General features: G+C 46.8%; 1 protein-coding gene across 1 annotated transcript in view; it reads left to right on the forward strand.

Annotated features, from left to right (window-relative positions):
- The window catches only part of XRN2 (5'-3' exoribonuclease 2), a 33058-nt gene extending 14476 nt beyond the window's left edge, over positions 1-18582 (forward strand). Inside the window, exons 18-30 of the mRNA XM_039717022.1 lie at positions 248-355; positions 442-531; positions 988-1060; positions 1814-1897; positions 2466-2563; positions 2642-2721; positions 3855-3911; positions 4475-4543; positions 4642-4776; positions 5622-5749; positions 10402-10462; positions 14533-14671; positions 17828-18582. Coding sequence (XP_039572956.1) covers positions 248-355; positions 442-531; positions 988-1060; positions 1814-1897; positions 2466-2563; positions 2642-2721; positions 3855-3911; positions 4475-4543; positions 4642-4776; positions 5622-5749; positions 10402-10462; positions 14533-14671; positions 17828-17890 — 1185 coding nt within the window. The 3' untranslated portion in view covers positions 17891-18582. The remainder of the gene's footprint in view (positions 1-247; positions 356-441; positions 532-987; positions 1061-1813; positions 1898-2465; positions 2564-2641; positions 2722-3854; positions 3912-4474; positions 4544-4641; positions 4777-5621; positions 5750-10401; positions 10463-14532; positions 14672-17827) is intronic.
- Positions 18583-18888: the final 306 nt, after the last annotated feature.

The raw sequence follows: 18888 nt of genomic DNA on the forward strand, positions 1-18888 counted from the left end.
TGGAGAGAGGAGCACCAGTGAAAACCAGAATGCTTCTCAGCATGTCTGCAGCAAATACTCTTCACATTTGCACACGCGGCAGGGCATGCTGGGGGTCTCTCCTCCCCCAAGTTAGCATTGGGACTTTGCTGTGCAATACAGGAATGTAAACTGCTCTCTGCCATGTTGTCATGTTTGGTGAACTTGAGCTGCATAATTTAATTTGCTGTTATGTCTGATTTTTGTGTCTCCCACCTCCCTGCCCCAGGGCTGTGCATCCTGGAACTGGTATTACCCTTTCCACTACGCTCCCTTTGCCTCGGACTTCGAGGGCATTGCAGACATGCCTTCAGACTTTGAGAAGGGCTCCAAACCGGTAGGGCTCCTGATTTATCAATTCATTCACTGCTGATTTGCCCTCTCATCCCAAGTGTCCCACACCTGTTTGTCTGTTCTCAACAGTTCAAGCCTCTGGAGCAGCTGATGGGGGTGTTCCCGGCCGCCAGTGGCAACTTCCTGCCGCCAACGTGGAGGAAACTCATGACAGACCCAGTGAGAATCCCTCTTGTATTCCTGTCTGTGGAAGCTCAGGTCGTCTTGCACTGGTGTGAAGGGGACCTGTTGCTTCTCACTTCAGGCAGAGAAATGCTGCAGACCAGGAGGGAAAGGTTTTGGAAGATTGCAATGGTCCTTCAAAATCCTTAAAAGCTATTTCTTGGAATTCAGATGTCATTTCCCAGCTCTCTTACGCTTCAGATGGTTTAGTTTCTTCCAGAAATCTTCCAAAACTTACTTGGGGAGCAGATAACTTACCCTAATTTCTCTCTCCTCCTTAATTTCTTATTTTAAATCTCAGAATAGTGCAAGTGCCCATCCTCACTTTGTATTTCAATGGCTTTTAATGAAAGCTGTTTTTGTTATCAAAGACCTTTCTGTTTGGCACCGTGTGACATTCTGAACCTGTGTCAAAGTTGGCTTCAAGGGTGATTGTTGTTTTTCCAATTCCAGGAATCAAGTATCATTGACTTCTACCCTGAAGATTTTGCTATTGATTTGAATGGGAAGAAGTACGCTTGGCAAGGTGAAACTTCAACTTTCCTTTTTTTTAAATTTTTAGACATTAGTCTTAAAAACCTGTAAAAATAGAAAGAAATTAGAAAATTATCTTAGTGAGAAAACGCTGCACAAAGGTAACTTGTGTTACTTGTTGTGTATTTTACAGCAGGTGTATTTTTGTAAAGAAATCAGTATGAATAGCAAATTATGATTCAGTAACTGATTTTGGATTTGCAATGATTATTGGTAATTTCAGCAGAAGCTCTAGATTTGTTCATTTGTCCTGAACTAGAGTAATCATTCTTCTGTTTTTATCAGCCTCAGCATGTAATTGTCTTTTGTCTCCTTTGCATTTAATTAATGGATCTTGTTCTGCACAATCAGTGGCTCATTAGTGCTGTGCCAAAAATACTTTGGGGAATATAGAAATATTTTGGAGCACACAAAGAATGGTAAAAGAGCTACAGCATTTATGCAACTTTTCCTTTCTTTAGAGGATGTTAATTTCCAAGGTCTGCCAGATTCTGTGGCTGGGTGTAATTTACACTGCTGCTAAAGTTTTAGGTTTTCAGTTTGAGTGCAACAGGTTTTGTCTGAATAAAGCCACAGAAAGATCTGACTTCTGAAGCAAAAGTGTGATTCCTTCAGATTCACACAGTTCTGGCGGCTGTTTCTTGGCTAAGGAATCTTATCAGAGCTTGCCATGCTGGTGTCTGTTTTTGGGAATGTTCTGGGTTTTCTCAACAAGTGGGAGCAAACACTGTTTTGGTTTTGCTAGGTGTGGCGTTGTTGCCCTTTGTGGATGAGCGACGCCTCAGAGCTGCCCTGGAGGAAGTGTACCCTGACCTCACTCCCGAAGAGAGTAAGAACTGGGGTGTTGAGCTAAAGAATTGGGGTATTTTGTTGTCACCTATGAAATTCACCATAAATGAGCAAACAAGGTGTCCTCAATGTTTGGTGGGGTTGAGTTTATGACACTCTCTTCCTCAGGGGTGCTGCTGGTAATCAGAGTGATCCTCAGTGGATTTGTTTTGTAACACTTGTTCAGCTTATGATGTTTGTTTTTCTGTTGTACAGAAATAACATCTGGTTCTTGTGGGTAAAATGTGGAGGTGTGGGGGGTTTGGAGTTGTTTTTTATCAATTCTGTCTTTATTTGCAGTGTTACTCTATTCTAAATTCAGTATTTCTCCACTGAACACAAGATTCCCATTATTTTCCTGCCTGCCAGCTGTCCTTGGGACCAGACACATCCTGCTCTTGGGATACATTGTCTTTCCTATGTTCTCAGGGAACGTTCAGAGCTTTCTCCTAAATCACAGTGAAACTTGGCTTTTGTGGAGGTGTCACCAGGACAGCCTTGCTGGTTTGCTGCATTCCTTCCTTCCCTGTTTCCTCTGAACCCTTGCCCCATTCCCATCATTTCTCCAGGCAGGAGGAACAGCCTTGGCGGTGACGTCCTGTTTGTCGGGAAGCACCATCCACTCTGTGACTTCATTGTGGAGCAGTACAAGACCAAGAACACAGAGGTAGGTTGCACTTGTTGTTCACTGGGAATGGTGAGGTGGGAGGTCTGAAGGTGCTGCAGCTGAAAACTTCCTCCCTAGGCAGTGGACATCCCACCGGAGCTGTGCCACGGCATCCAGGGAAAGCTCACCCTGAACGACAACGCCGTCCTCCCAGATCAGTGAGTGTGGCTTTTGGGGTGGGTTCTTGCTGCTAGAGGAGCCCTCCTGCTCTTATGGCAGCAAAAATGTTTTTGTGCTCACAAGGAGTAAATTAAATCTCCCGACAAGGCCATGTGTGTAGGTGTGAGGGTTCAGAGCAGGCGGGTGTTACCTCCAGAATGGGGGAAATCCCCAGCGAGTGAAATTTGCACTCTATGGTCCCCTTTTTTAACCTCTCAACCTGGCTTTTAAAGCAACCTCAGATATCTTTAAAACGCTCTAATGCATTTGTTTATTTGCTGAGGAACCTTTGTTTGTAATTTTACCTGTGGAAGGCTGATTTTCATGTGTTTAGTTATTGTTTTATGAGGTAAATGAGGCCTGGGTAATAAAAGTGGTAGTGCTCAGTGGCCTGGTTCAGTAGGGTCATGTTTTGGCTTCTCTGCTTTTGTGTGGATGTTAATGTGGTCTGATGTGACTTCCCATTAGTGCACATTGCCTAAAAACCCCAAAATTCTGCTTTTTATATGCTAATCTGCATTACATCAGAGAAAAATCCAGGTAATGATAGCTTAGATATATTTTAGCTTTGTCCATTTAGTCTGCAGCACTAAAATCAGGGCTGTTCCCAGCTACACTTACTAAGAATACTCATGCTTTTAGTTTTCTTGATAGTGCATCCAGTCTGAGGACTGATCAGTGTAATCTTCACCTTGTAGGATGCACACTTATTTTCTGACTGTGCTCAGAGATACAAGCAGGTGTTCAGTGCCTCGTTTGCATTAAGTGCACAAACACTGGCTTGGTTGGGCAGAAAATGTACCTCAGATCACTCTAATAGACATTTCTCCATTCTTGTCATGGTTGAGAACAACATCACCAAGTCAGAGTTGTTCCTGGAGGGAACCAGAACAAGAAACCTCTTCTGTCCTTGCCTTCCCTAGACAGACCTAGAGAATCCCCACATGTCTTCTGCAAAAGAGGTGACATTGAGAAATAAGGATTCAGTCACTCCAGTGCTTACAGAAGTACTTGGTTTAGGGGAAAGGCAAGTTAACTGTGAAATAAATGTTCTGCAGGCTTAGTTGGCAGAGCAGCAGATGGTGGGAAATGTGTTTGGTGGTGTTTTGACAGAGGTTTTTCTCTCCACCAGGGTGGTGCAGTCTCCTGTTCCCATGCTGCGGGACCTGACACAGAACTCTGCAGTCAGGTCAGTCAACTGTGGGCTTTCATGCAGGGCTGTGCAAAGTGCAGCACCCAAAACACTGAAAGTCACTTGAGATCTGTGTCATTTTTATCTCCAGAGAGGTACAGCTTGGTTCAACCAGAGCAACAACTGTGCAGAGAAGTAATAAATGCTGAGTTACACTTTGTCAGGACACTGTAGGAAGGATGTCCTAAATGGGGATGTAGTTCTTGTGAGTGATGAGTTAAAGGAAGAGCTTGGCTTTTCCATCTGCCACTGTCAGGAGGCTGGAATTGTTCTGTGCTGCTCCCCATTCTCTGTCACAAGGATTTTTTCCTCCTGTCTTTGGAGGTGGTATGTGCAGTCAGGGCATTGCTCTTCAGGCTGTGTCACTCAGGCTGAACTTTCCAGGGAACCATTATTCTCTTTCCTTGTAGCCTCATTCTTTCTTGGTCCTGGAAAACATTAATTCCAACTGGAGGAGTGAGATTATTCTGCTTTTAGCTTTCTTGGTCATAAAGCAGTGACTACTATTTCACTTTGCCTTCATTATGCAATGAACCTAATCCTCAAATACTTTCTTCTAGCATCTCATTCAAAGATCCACAATTTGCTGAAGACTTTGTTTTCAAGGCTACAGTGTTACCTGGGGCAAAGTAAGTGTCAGCTGCCAGCTTTCAAATCATTCAATTCTGATTTATCCATCTGAGTATTTGCTCTGATAATTACTTATGGAACTGTTCTTATTGTTCAGGAAACCTGCTCCAGTTCTGAAGCCAGGAGACTGGGAAAAAACCAACAATGATGGCAGGCCCTGGAGACCACAGCTTGGCTTTAACAGGGACAGGAAACCAGTGCATTTGGACCAGTCAGCGTTCAGAACCTTGGGGTAAGGCTGTGGGATCTGCTGCCTTGCTGGGGTGACTGCCCTCCTTTTTCCTTTTTAAATAAAAAAAAAAACAAAGGGATGGGCATGGAGTGTCCAAGCTTAGGTGCTGGTTTTCCATGTTGGACACTCAGCGTGTGATATTTAAATTCAATATTGCTGAAAACTGAACACGACAGCAATTTTGCAGTAATGTCTTGTTTGCTTTTTGGAATTTTTTTCCCCCTCCTAGATAGTTCTAAGTCACTTTCCTGTTGTTTGGGGTTTTTTAAAACTTGTTTGGTGGACGCTTGCTTGTAGGTACAATGAGAATATTATGCACAAGTGATAATTAAAAGTGCTAGCGAAGACAGGAATCTCTTTTAAGTTTTTATAAACAAAGAAGCTTTAAAAATTAAATGGGTTTCCTTATTGGGGAGTGCAAGGAGCCATGCATTTATCAGAGCTAGAGAAGAGAATGTTTTAAAGGAGACTGGTAAATAAAGTTGGGCTCTTCTCCTTAGGATGAGAAAATACCTTCTTCATCTTATGCCTCTGGGGGAGCTGCAAGAAGGAAAAGCACTCCCTTTTAGGAAGGAAAAGCAGAGCTGTCCTGGGGCTGCACTTGAGAGCCCTCTTGCATGTCACAGTTGCAATAAAAAGCACAGCTGTGCCATTGGAAACCTGAGCACTTCCCTGGGAGCAGCTCCCCAGCCCGTGTGTGTGTCGGGATGTGCCTGGGCCCCGATCCACCAGTGCATCCCTGGCTCAGCAGAAAGAGAGGGGGTGTGGGATGGGCTGGCAGGCAGCTGTGCTGGGACATGGAGCTCACCACAGCCTCCTGACCTTGCCATTTCTTGCTGTGACAGGCACACAATGCCGAGGGACAGGGGCATGCCAGGGATGTACCCCAACGCGGTGCCGCTCGGAGCCTACGGCAGCCCCTACGCCAGGCCCCTCATGGGCAGCCAGCAGCAGATCCCCAAACTGCTGTCAAGTAAGTGCCCTCTGCTTCCTGCTTCTCACAGCTGGGCTGGTCTAAACAACATCTCTCTTTATCACAATTTATCTGTGCTTTCACTTATTTGTCTGTGCTTAAATACAATCTGGAAAGAAGAATGTGGGGAGTGGGACGGCAGAACTAGCAGACAGGCATCCAAATTCATCTCCAAAAAGAGAGTATTTTTGTGGGTTTGGGGAGGTTTTTGAGAGCCTGGCAGTCCCTGTGCTGCTGTTCCTGCTGAGTCCTGATGTGCTGTGGGAAATGCTCCAATGTGCTCTGTCTGTCCCACGTCCCTGGACCTATTCCTGCCAATGATGCACTCCCAAGCTCTCATCCTCATGGCACCCGAGCCCCTTGTGCTGAACAGGCAACACTCTGCAGGCAAATACCCCCCAGTGCCATAGACGGGTTCAAACTGAGGAGGCTTGGAGCCACTTCTAGAGGAGAAATCTCAGTCCATCTGTTGGCCTTGGAAAACTGTCTGGTGGCTTTCTGTGATGCAGGCCTCCCTCCCCCTTGGAGCGCCACAGCCGTCCCCGGTCGCTGTTCTGCAGGTGTGCCTGGCAAAGCACAGAGCAATTGGTTGGGCTTTTCTTCCCTCCTCCCTGTGCTGCTTTTTCCAGGAGGCAGAGGTTGCTGTGCTGCTGTTGTGTGGAGCAGCAGGGACAGGAGCCAGGTGGAGCTGCCTCGTGCAGGCTCCTTCACCGCGCAGGGTCGTGCGCCAGCTTCGCTGTCCAGAGCCAATTCCTGCCACTCTGCTTTCATGGGACACCACAGTGCTGCTCACTGCAAACGTGTCCTCTGGCACTTCACTGGGTGGTGTTGTTCCTCCTCTTCTGCTAAGACTGTCCTAGGAGATTAAACTTAAACTCTAATTAACTTCTCATTTGCACTGACTGTGGCGTCAAGTCTTTGCAACGGATTACAGCAGCGCTTGACTTAGAGTTTGGAGATTGTTTCTTTCAGTGCCTCATTATTTGGGGCCTGAGGACAGCTCATGTCCATTGGGAAGATGGATCAAACAGCCTGAGGGTTGTGTTACTCCTAGAACCATTCCCAAAACCCATCCTGCTGCCTGGCTTGGAGGGTCAGGTGTGGTGAATGCTTTGTGGGGTGCTCCCAGGACGAGTGGAGAGACGTTTCAGAAGACTGGTTTATTATATTATGGTACATATTATATTAAAATGATACATTAAAACTATACTAAAAGAATAGAGAGAAAAGGATTCATCAGAAGGCTAGAAAGAACAGGAATGGAATGCAATAACAGGGAGCTTGTGACTGCTCACAGCCTCAACAGAGGTGGCTGTGATTGGTCATCAAGTGAAAACAATCCACATGGACCAATCTAAGATGCACCTGTTGGTAAACAATGTCCAGACCCCATTTCACAGCCATCAGATAGTCAATTGTTTACATTTATTTTTCTGAGGCTTCTCAGCTAGGAGAAAAATCCTAGCAGAGGATTTTTCATAAAATATCATGGTGACAGTCAGGCCCCAGCCTGGCCCACCTGGGTCTGTCAATGCCAAGTGAACCCTGTATGCCTCAACTCCTCTTCTACCAGGTAGAGTCAGACTTGCTTAAACCCTTGTTAGAAGAATACCTCCAGGTGGCACAGCCCTGGATTTCTGCTGGGATCAGCCTTTGGATGTTCACCTGCCCTAAGATCATAACACATCCTGGATTACAGATTGTGTGGGTCTGGTGCCAAGCAGACCTGTGAAGATGAGGAGTGTCAGCAGCTCCCCAAACCCCACTGCAGTGAGGCTCTTGCTGAGTGGGAGCAGTCTGCCTGCACAGTGTGGTTGGTTGAGAATTCACGAGCACTTGGGGCTATTCCCCCCAGCAACGTTCTGCCTGGAGTCCCCAGAGGTCCCTCACAGCATCTTCTTCCCTTTTGCAGTCACCTCTTCACTCCCTGAGTGTCTTTGTCAAAGCACTGGTACCTTCAGCTGGAAAATCAAATTAGGAGAAATGGGAAGGCCTCTTGGATGACACAAGGTTGTCTCCAGTGTCCAAGTTGTGTTCATCAGCTGTACTGCTGTCACAGAACTGCAGTTGTGGTGTGGCTGGGCTGGGAAGCACCTGGAGCCCACACATCCCTGAGAAACCACAGCTGATGTGGTCAACATCCCCACATTCAGTGGGACTGATGCAGAGCAACTTCCCACTTGGTGTGTGGTGTTTTCATGCACATGCTGCAGTAAAATCAGCCTGCAGAAGGGCGATGCGGTCAAGCCAGGAGCCAGCTCCTCCTCAAGAGCCTCAGGGCTGGGGGTGTTCCTCACCAGTGCTCCCTGATTTGCCTTGGATGTGCCAATTTTCAGCTGATGAATAATTGTCTGTGCTGATAACTTGGGGAGTCAAGTGCAGGGTGGCAGCGCTCTGGGAATGGCGGGTTTGGCTCCTGCAGAGCAGGACATCTGATTTATGACTTGCGTGGCAGGCAGTAAACTTGTCAATTAGCTGCCTTGGAAAAGTGATTTTGATTAGTGCAATCAGTAAACACAAAATCTTCTCTTTGATTGCCACCCTGATTAGATAAATTGTTACTTGAGGAGCTGCTAGACAAGGCAGTTTCTTTGGCCTTATAGCTCTGGGAAATGCCTAAGTTTTGCAGCCTAAAGAAAATATTAATTGTCATTCCTTCTCCCATTTTGTACCTTTCTGAAGTGCAATTCACTGCTCCAGACTCTCTCCCTCCAAGGTTATTCTGTCAGCCATACAAATGAATAGGGGAGCTTTAAATGTTTTGATGATGATTTCATTGAAATCTTGCTTAAACTGAGCTGCAGAAAGGTGTGGTTACAGCAGGAGACCTGGGTCCTTGCTCACATGGAGGGGAAGGGTCTGGAAACAAGATGTTGCCTGTGTTTGTGTGCTGCTGCTGTCTGTGAAACTTGAAAATCATCAGAAACAGAGTCATTTTAGGACATTTTTGATTGAAAGTTGTGACACTCATGCGCTTCACCAAACTTTTAAAGATATTTTAAGCTCCAGTTGAAAAACTGCTCATTTTCCCCTATAGCAGTGTTATGGATTCTGTTGCCCTCCCCTTGTAGTCCAAAATAAACATGGCTTTGTGTGTGTGCAGCCTGTTCAGGCCTGGAAAAGCCCTTGAGATTCCCAGGCTGATCAGCAGGGAAGTGTCACTTCCCTACCCTCAGTCCTGGCCTGCTTCAGGCTGGAAAAGAGGAGCTGAGGAGCATCGGTTGGTAGCTGTGTGTGTGTCTGGGGGTGTAAAACCAGGCTCATATCCTGGTTGATGTAGTTGTGTGTATAGGTGTAAAGCTGAATAAATAACCCTGCATGGGGGATAAATGAAGAATTATGGGCTGGATTGGCTTTGCCCAGCAGGCTCCCGGGAAGAGCAGAGCTGCTGGGGCTGGGAATTTATTTGGTGTTCTCTTCGCTGCGGCTGAGACAGACAATCCAGGCAGAGCTAGGAGAGAGGCACAGACTTATTTATTTTATATTTCCCCCTTCCCCTTTCCAAGGGAGGCCAGGCTTCCATGTCCTGGCCCCTGGCAGCACGGCAGGGTGTCCGTGTGCCGCCCATTATCCAGCTGCTGGAACCAGCTGTTGGAATTAGGTCACACTTGAAGGCCATTGAAAGCCATCAAAGGTGTCAGTGAAACCGGAGCTTTTGATTGACGCTGGCCCCGAGTGCTGGGGGCTGCCTGGGTGCTATTGAGGAGCTGCTGCTTTTATCCTGTTTGCTGACCAGGTTATTTAGAAGGACAACAAGCGTTTAATTGCGGGCCCTGTTAAAGCAGTGTTGCTCCTGCCTCGCCTTTGTGCAGGGCTGGTTTGGGTGGCACAAACAATGGGTGAGTGGGTGGTCTCCTGCACGCCAGCACTGGGGCTCTGGCCTAGGTTTTACCCAAAAGGGCTTAATTCAGTCTGATTCCATTATCTGAGACATCATTAATAGGTTTTTATTAGTGTGTTATCACTGCCCACAGTAACTTTTAAATGTACCTTTAGTATCTTTAGTGATAATGTATTTATATCTTGTTTTAATGAATGCTTTGTCCTTTACATCCTAAATATAACTATATTTACTTAAACATGAATAAAACAGAATCATCCACTTTATTCCATGCTCTGGCCATTGTTTTAGTTGCCTTTATGGAATAACTTAGCCCAGTCAGAGGGAAACTGGCCCATATTTTGCCTTTGTTGGTCACAAACGTGGTGTGTTGTGGTAACACAGTGGTGAGTGTGTATTTGAGTGCCTGTATTTTTAATGTAGTAATGAATGTACTGGTAAGATATATGAATATTAAACTGAGTTGTTAGGGTGACAGACAAGGTTTTGCATCTTCAAAAATTCAAGAGGAGACACCTGCAAAGCATCTGAGCACTACCAGCGCTAGCTGTAGCAATTAAAATTCATAATTCTCCGTTATGAAGCTTGTTGGATGTGCTAGAGCCAAAAAAGTTGCTTTTTCTCTGTTGACAGCGGGACTCTGTCCAAGCCAGCAGCAGGAAGCCATGACTTGGAGCGTGTTTGTGGCACATCCAGCTTGAGCTTTCCTGTCTGGCTTCTCAAAAGCAGCCCTGGGGCACGCAGAGGAGTGAGCACAGCTCATGAGTTGTACTTGCTCTCTCTTATTTTGCCATCTCGTTTTGCCCTCCAGATCTTCGGCCCCAGGAGTCCTGGAGAGGTCCCACACCCTTGTTCCAGCAGACACCACAAAGGTAAGGCAGGAGGGATGTGAAACACGCCCAGGAGGGTGGACTGGGCTTTGCCAGCCTTCTCAGTGTTTGGTTTGCCCTTCTCTGTTTGCAGTATTGTGGTTTAAAATTGTGGAAATGATGGTGTATGGCAGGATTTTTGAGTTAATTAATGTCCATGATTTATTGATGTTTTGAGAGCCCACTACGTGGTGTTCATCCTTTAAAAGGCTCGAGTACTTTGTATTAAAAAAAAGGAGGGAAAAACACTTTCCATTAAAACTCAGGCTTCAAAATTAACTTTACTGTTGGTGCTTTGGTACCGTTCTTGGTTCTTTGGCCTTTATCTTATTGAAGCTTTTGAGATACTATGAAATTGAACACAGAGAGCTTAAAACTGCATTAGATTTTGGACAGGCTAAACAAATTTCTTTTTAGGAGGGCTGTGGAGCTTAATGAGGCATAACTAATGGTGTTCCACTTTTATCATTCCTGTGCCACAGCCGCAGCATTAGCACAGACCAGCCATTGATTCTTGCTACAAACCTCTTGAAGTCCTAATCAGCTTCTTTGGTACAAGTTTTTCAGGCCTGACAAGCCCATTGTAGGGCAGTGTCACTGTAGGTCAGTAGTTATTAGTTGCCACTGAAAACAGTTTCTTTAACTACTTAAGGCTGAACTGAATTAAATGCAGAAGGGACTCAGGGAAGGATTATGGAATCTGCAGCCCAATAAGTGCCATCGAATAGAAGGAATGTGACATGGTTTGATAATCAGGGATGTTTTACATGCATCCCCTCATTGATGGCTTGTGTGTCCTCCGGTGGGGTGGGCTCAGTAAACCCAGGCTACCTGTGTCAGCTATGAATAATGACATTTATTTATGTTTATGGAGGAGGGAGAGAAGTTTCTGCTCCAACGCCCAGCCTTTTTTTCCCCTGGGTTTATTTGCAAATGTTTCACCATTGAAAATATGGGCTTTGGGGGAATTTATTGAGCTCTCCACAGTCACTTTCCATGGCAACCATTTTGATCCCCACTGAAGTAAGCCTGGCTCCCTTGTCCTGTGCCTCATCTGTGAGGAATATTGTAAAGCAAGATTCATTCATAATGCAAACTTTAATACTGCTTGGGCCATGGGAGTTGCCACTCCCACCCCTTAATTAAATCCAATTTATATACTTTTATTTGTGAAGGACTCTGCTGCAGGTCTGTCACTTGTCACTGCCTTCCCTTTGTTACACTGTGCAGGGTTTATGAAAAGCTCTGCCAGCACTGAGGATAAGTAGTTCTGCCGTGTTCTTGGAAGGTTTTGGATTTGGGGAGCAGATCAAACGTGCTTAGAGCTGGTGTTTAGTTGCTGTACAGAGGCAAGCACAGACTTAAGCAGAAGGTTAAACACAGAGACACTTGGTACAGGAAAAAGCATCTGAACCTGTTGAAGGCATTTTGAGTTTCCTATTCTTTCCCTGGGAGCTGCTGTTCCCCAAACTGCTGCCCCCTCTTGCTGCTGCAGCTCTCCAGGAGCCATAGGTGCCTGGGGGAGAGCAGCCAGGGATTTCTGCTCAGGGAAGGAAGGAACTGAGGGAGAGGCCAGCCCTGCTCCAGCCCTGTGGGATGGTGTGGGTGGGCAGGAGACTGGGATATCCTGGATTCACCACTGTGAGTAAGGGATAAGCAAGGAGCCCTGTCCCTGCCAGATGTGCTATTCAGGGATGGAATGGTACAGCAGGGGCTAAACTGGCTCTTCCTTCCCAGGCCTGGGGGGAAAATCCAGGAATATAAAGCTGCTTCTCCATAATTCAGCTATTCCTGTCTCCTGTGCAGGATTTCTTGCTTTTAAACCTATTGGTGCACCTTGGTGTGCAGCAGAGAAATGGAATTTTGGGGTCCCTCTCCCCTGTCCTGACATTCCTGGGCACTGCAGAGGTCCTTTTTGTGCTCTTGAGCCAGTCCAGACTTCATAGAGAGAGATTTGCTACCTGGCTGATGGAGATGGGTCATCTGGTTGAACAGATCTTTTTGCTTAACCTATTCATAGCAGTAATTTCCAAAGTGGCTGGGGTGTGAAGACAGGAATGTTTTCCTGTGTAAATTCTTCTGAGTTTAGCTGACCTGGCTGAATGATGTAACTCTGGATAGTGCCTGTGTGAGCTCCTGGGGTGTTCCAAGTGGCACACTCCTTTTTTTGGGTACAGCTTTGCTGTGTACAGATCTCCACCCTCAGGTGATTTAGATCACCAAACAGTGCCCCAACAAAGCAGTGATGTTAGTGGTGTTGTGTTTAAGTTGTTAAATATCTCAACTTTTCACTAAATAGCACTTAAAAAGTGCCAAATAAAAATTAATGTCAAAAGAAATTTGTGTCAAACTTCCCCATTCCAGGCATGGAGCAAGAGCTGGCTTGTGAGCCTCGGTCATATTTATCAGCAGCACTTGTTGTAGAGGGATAATGATTGTTAATAAAACACCCAGAGCTGGGGCTATATAGGTAATTCTCTGCAGTTTTCCTTATGGCTGAGCAGTGTATTTTTCCTGGAGAGTCTGCTGTTTTCTAGGAATCATGAGGGGGAAAAAATCTTAGTACTCAAAATACGAAGTCAAAAGAAGTGAGTATGAACAAAGGAAGAACTTAGAACATAGATTTTGAAGATTTCATCCCCACAAATGTAAAGTGCTCTTAGTTTTAACTACAGCATGGCTCCTTCTGAGGGGTGGCATGTAGTGCAGCAGGTAAATCTGGGATACAGAGCCTGTGTTCTCTGCTGTCCCCATCCCCAACCTGGGATGCAGAGCCTCTGTTCTCTGCTGTCCCCATCCCAAACCTGGGATGCAGAGCCTCTGTGCTCTGCTGTCCCCATCCCAAACCTGGGATACAGAGCCTGTGTGCTCTGCTGTCCCCATCCCAAACCTGGGATGCAGAGCCTCTGTGCTCTGCTGTCCCCATCCCAAACCTGGGATACAGAGCCTGTGTGCTCTGCTGTCCCCATCCCAAACCTGGGATGCAGAGCCTCTGTGCTCTGCTGTCCCCATCCCAAATCTGGGATGCAGAGCCTCTGTGCTCTGCTGTCCCCATCCCAAATCTGGGATGCAGAGCCTCTGTTCTCTGCTGTCCCCGTCTCCCTCCAGGCTGGCCCTGCTCTGCTCAGCCAAGTCCCTCTTCAGCAGGGGTCAGGAAGGATTAACTGTCTCCACTCTCCATGTTTTTCCCTCACAACATCATATTGTCCTGCAGGCCCCACCTGCTCTGAATCCTTTATGGAATTGTCCCTCAGCCGTGCTCAGCTGTAACAACCCGATCACGGCTGTAGCATTTCCCTAAATATTTTGAATCAAACAATATTGGATGTGTTCTACCTGTTGCTTTCTAATTATCATGTCAGAATGGGTACTTGAAGGAAATGAAAACATTTCTTGCTGTGGGTAATCCGGGATGGCAAACTGGGCCACAATGGATGTCGGATCTGCGTTCCCATATAAACTGTACACCAAATGTCAGTCAGCCCGTGCCAATTAGTGCTTATGTTGCTAGGTCACCGTGGTCAATTGAAAACGGCATCAATAGAACTTGAAAAGGTTTCTTCCCGATCAGACCTCCTGACATATTGAGCAGAATAATGGATGGGAAAAAGCAGCCAAGGCCCCTACCCTAGATTCCGAATGCTCGCCGTAAGAATTCATTTGCAACCTGCAATTAACTGGGAAGAATGGGCTCCCAGAAAGAGTCTGGGCGTTCAAAGAAAGCCCCTGGCTCCCGTGTGGCACATGTTTACTCCTGGGGTGCTGGGGAGCCTTTGGGATCAGCAAATCTGCCCCTGCAGTAAGAGGTGCACGGAAGCCTTCCAGGGAATTGGAAAAATCTGCTGCGTGCAGCCGGGTTTGCTGCTCGTGGCAGTGCAGCTTCCAAGCTGTGCCGAAGGAAGAGGTCGGCAAAGCGGCCTTTAGGAGGATTTGGGAAAATATTCCCTGCTCCTGGTTTCTCACTAGCACTTGGCTGTCCATGCTGAGCTCAGAGACAAAGCCAGGAGTGGGTCTGTGCTGTGGGACGCTCTGCAGGAGCTCCGTTCCCAGTGCAGTGTTCTTTCCTTGCGCAGAACCGCCGGAGCCGCTCCTCTCCTCGCCTGGAACCGCATGGTGCCGTCCCCAAACCAGTTCCAGCCAGCTCAGTACCAGGGCCTGGGGCCCATGGGATACCCACAGAGACCCGAGGACCGCATGGACAGGGGCAGACAGGTAGGAAATGGGGCCCCACGTGCTGCGCTGTGCTCCCCTCCCAGCCAAGGCTTCCCCCCACCTCCTGTGGCTGTGGAGAGGGAGTGTGGCATGGGCTGGCATTGCTGAGCTGGCTTTAGTGTCACCGTGTCACAGGTGGGTGACTGGCCAGCCTTGGCCAGCCCCTCTGGCTGTACCCCTGGCACAGTGCCCACGACATGGTCACTCTCCTCCTGCAGCCTGAGGCAAGCACTGCCACCAGTCTTCCTCTTCCACAAGGAAATCTGCCCACTGGACCTTTTGGGTTCTCCCCAGCATGTTTAAAATGTAGATTCTTGCAGCTTCCTGAATTTCTCCCCTGAAGTGCTTATTGGCTTTCTCTGAGCTGAAAATCTGCTTAAGGCAAATGTTGGGTTCTCATAGCCAGGAATAAACATGTGCAAATAGCTCTCTGCAGTTAAAAGGAAACAAGCAATAGTGAGAGGAGAACTTCATCCAGAATTGCAGGTTACTTGGTCAGTAGTTCATGATAATGCCACAGAGTGAAAATGCTGCTTGAAAGTAGCAGGTGACTCTGCTTAGGGAATTTTTTTGGAGGGTGTGATCCCAGTAAAACATGATCTGCATATGCTGTTGTACCAGAACTCTGGGTGTTTACACTGCTAAACACTCATTTTAAATAAATTTTTGATATCTAGGTTGAACTCCTAGTTCTCCTGCTGTTTGTGGAAATCAGACTGTGGGAAGGTTAGTGATCAGTCCCAGGGAGGAGGAGGTGACAGCCCCATTGCCCTGTCCTTTATGTGGAAATTAAAGCACAAACTGTTGGAAACGTGCATTCTGCTGGGGCCTGATTCAGCTCAGGACAAGTCACTTTTTAGTCACTCCTGTTTTAATTTTCTTCCTCCCAGCCTGCTCACCTGCCCAGTACCCAGATGTGTGTTACATGGCACAGCACCAGTACAAACCCTGCCAGCACTGGTTGTGGCTGGAGGCAGAACTCAACACCATAGGTCATAATCACACGGAAATAATGGGGCCTGAACCTTGACTCAACCAGTGGAGCTCTAAAATACATTTTAAATTTGGATGAGGTGCATTGATAGGATCAGATTTTGGAAATCTTTCATTTTGTGCCACACAGGTTTACCCAAAACCCCAGAGCCAGAGGACTGAATCCCTGATTGCACTAATCCATAGCAGGGGCTGCTGTGCTCCCGGGGAAAAATCAGGGGAGGATCTTTGTGCTGTTGGAGTCTGAGCAGGGTTTAATTAGTCTGGGAAATGAACTCCTGGAAAAGTCTGTCTGTCATAGCACACCCTGCTCTGCCCTTCATCCCGGGCAGGATGCACCTGCTAAAGGAATCTGTGCTTGGAGCACTTAATTCCCAACCTTAAATTGTGGTGCCCAACAGCTGGAATCGTGAGGGGGAGCGGGAATGGTTTCCCAGCAGGGTTTACAGTGGGGGCCCAGGGAGGGTATCCCTGTTAATTCCCACTTTGGAGCCCTGTGGACATCCACAGCCTGGGTAAAGGTGTGGTCTTGCCCAGAACAGAATTCCCCCAGTGCTGGCATGGACCCACCTGCAGGTGCAGGAAACATTTAACCCAGTGGTTACAACCCTTTTTTTATTTTTATTCACATACATGATGAGTTCATGATTAAGCACAAATCTTTTAGCTCCAGTGAATTTTGCTTCCTTAAAAAATTCCCTTTGCAGTTGGCTGCAACTGTTTATCTGCTTTTAATTTTCTTTTTTTTTCTTGCTTTTTTTCTGTTCTTGTTATTTTTAAATGAACTTTCAGATGTCATTATTTCGTCGAGGCTGGAGTGAAATGAGAAAGTACCTGAAAGGGTTTAGGGTGCCAGCCTAATCATTGAATCCGGCCTTGCTGCCTGAAAATTTCAAAGCTTTAAAGCCTTGAAAAGGGATTCAAGTGGAAGTGGTGACACGTAGCAGCATAAATAATTATCTTTGGGCCCTTTCACCTCTGAATTCTTTTTTTACAGCGTACAGAACATGGTCTGAAGAGGTTAATAAACGCGCTGCCGCAGAGTGCTTACAAAATTAATGCAGCTGCCATGGATCTGGGGGGCTGCCTGGGAGTGGGGCTTTGCTGCCTTCCAGCTCTCCCAGAGAACCAAAGAATGAGCTTGCTGGGGTGGTGCAGGTGCTGGGCAGTTTTATTCCAGCCCGGAGCAGCACACAACGGAGCGTCCGCATCCGCGGCTGCTGCAGCGCTCCCACACCTCCGCTTTGTCCTTCCCTGCTCATGGTTTGGAAGGGTTTTTTAAGGGATGTAGCCAACTTGTTTATTTTTTTTTAATTGAGTTCATCAAGCCTGGAAACAAACCTTCCTGCATGGGCAGGCTGCAGGAGCCTCCCTGGCAGGTCTGCTCACCGGCTCCGTGGTTTCTGTGGTTATCCCAGCCGCCGTGTGCTGTGAGGAAGAGAGATTTCTCTTTTCAAGGAAGGAAGTCCCTTTTTCCTTCCACACCCAAAATCCCTGAGTAAAGAGCAAACCAAGCCTGTAGCTGGTGTTGGTGCATCACTTTTAATTAACTTTTTAGTCTCTGCATTGTTTGGAAATAATTTTGAATGCTTCAGGGGGGCTCTGTGAAATTTTCAAATGGATTTTTCCACTGGATACTTGATGTACCAAATGCCTGAATTTAAGTACAAATGCACATCTGATTTGGAGTAATTTCCAAAGTGGGATTTGGATCTCTTTGACCTCTTACTAAAGCGAATGAGTGCTGGAAAACTCTTCTGCAACAAACCCAGCTTTCGTTTTTCCTTAAAATACCTTTGTGTAAAAATGCTGAGTGTGAGCTGCCCCACGTCCCTGGCTGCAATATTTGTCCCTTTGCAGCGGAGCACAGCAGAGGTGTCACAGGTGGGAAGTCCCTTGCCCACGGTGCTGGCTGGGGATGGATTTATTTGGGATTTCAAAGCCGGTGCTGCGCAGCTCCGCTCTGCACCAGGCAATCCAGCCCCAGCTGTGTTTTTGGGAGACTCCAGAGCTGGATAAGGGATGCTCAGCCCTGCCCCTGGCATCTCTCTGTGCAGAGGATGTTTTGTCCCCGTTCTGTATGGCGCCTCGAGCTCACCCCACTTGTTTACTCGTGCTGCTAATCCCAAAAATAAATGCTTGCTTTTGTTTGTTTGTTTGCAGGCGTACGGCCCCGGGAGGCCCTACCCGCTCCCACCTCCCGCAGGAAGGTACAGCTGGAATTAGCTCCTGCCTCCTGGGTTTTTTTAAACATGGAAAATGTCTGGGTTTTTTGCTTTTGTTCTTTTTATTATTTGTGGGGTGAGGGGGAAAAAAAAAAAGAAATTGTTAAGCACCATCCCTGTAGTTTTTAAACGGATGCCTGTTTTAAATGTGCACATTTCTTACGGACCTGATGATGAATTTTTGGGAGGGACTGGAAAGAGCGGATTGCCGTCGGACGAGGTGGGAGTGCTGCATTGTCCTTACATATCCAAGCTGTGCTGAGCGGCTGCCCACCACTCTGAACTCCAAACATCCTCTACTCCACACACAAGAGCCTGAAAACAGACAAGGAGTTGGAAAGAATGCCCAAAAGTGGGATTTTATCAACTCTCGGGGCAGAGCCAGCAGGCAGCCGGCGGCGCTGGAAGACACGGCCCTGGCTGCTCCTTGGCAGATGCTTCCTTCGGCTTCTCGGACTCTGAAGTAAAACATTTCAACTTTTTGGATGTGTGCCTCTTTCTGGTGTGGGTTTTGTCATGGCATAACCAGGCAGGGGCCGTGGGTTTGTCTGTTTGATATCTAATTTAAAATGGCTGCGAAGGGCAGAAATTCCATTTGTTTTTAGCACTCTTTCTAGGGATTTTCTGTGTGAGTGTACCAAATCAGTAAATATTTTTATTTGCTTTATAAAGTGGCTTTTGAAATTCTGAGCAGTGGCGTGTGGTTAATTTCCAGCCCCCTCCAGAGCCTGTTGTATCTTTTACCTGTGTGCACGCATTCCTGGTGATTTATTGGAAAATAATTCCACCTAACCTGTAGCATTTAAAAATATTTGTTTAATTAAAAAAAAAAAATTAGGAAGGCGTCCAGTTCAGCTTTCCCTTTGGATTTTTCCATTAAATCCAGGTATTGTGTAAATCAGTAAAGTTCCCAGTCCCACCCTGACCCCGACTCCTTGGTGCTCCCTTCTTTCCAAACATCCAGTTGTTAATCACCAGCAACTGGGGGAAAAGCCCTGA

This window comes from Passer montanus, unplaced genomic scaffold, assembly GCF_014805655.1.
Source record: "Passer montanus isolate IOZ18808 unplaced genomic scaffold, ASM1480565v1 scaffold37, whole genome shotgun sequence".
In the NCBI taxonomy this organism is placed as follows: domain Eukaryota; kingdom Metazoa; phylum Chordata; class Aves; order Passeriformes; family Passeridae; genus Passer; species Passer montanus.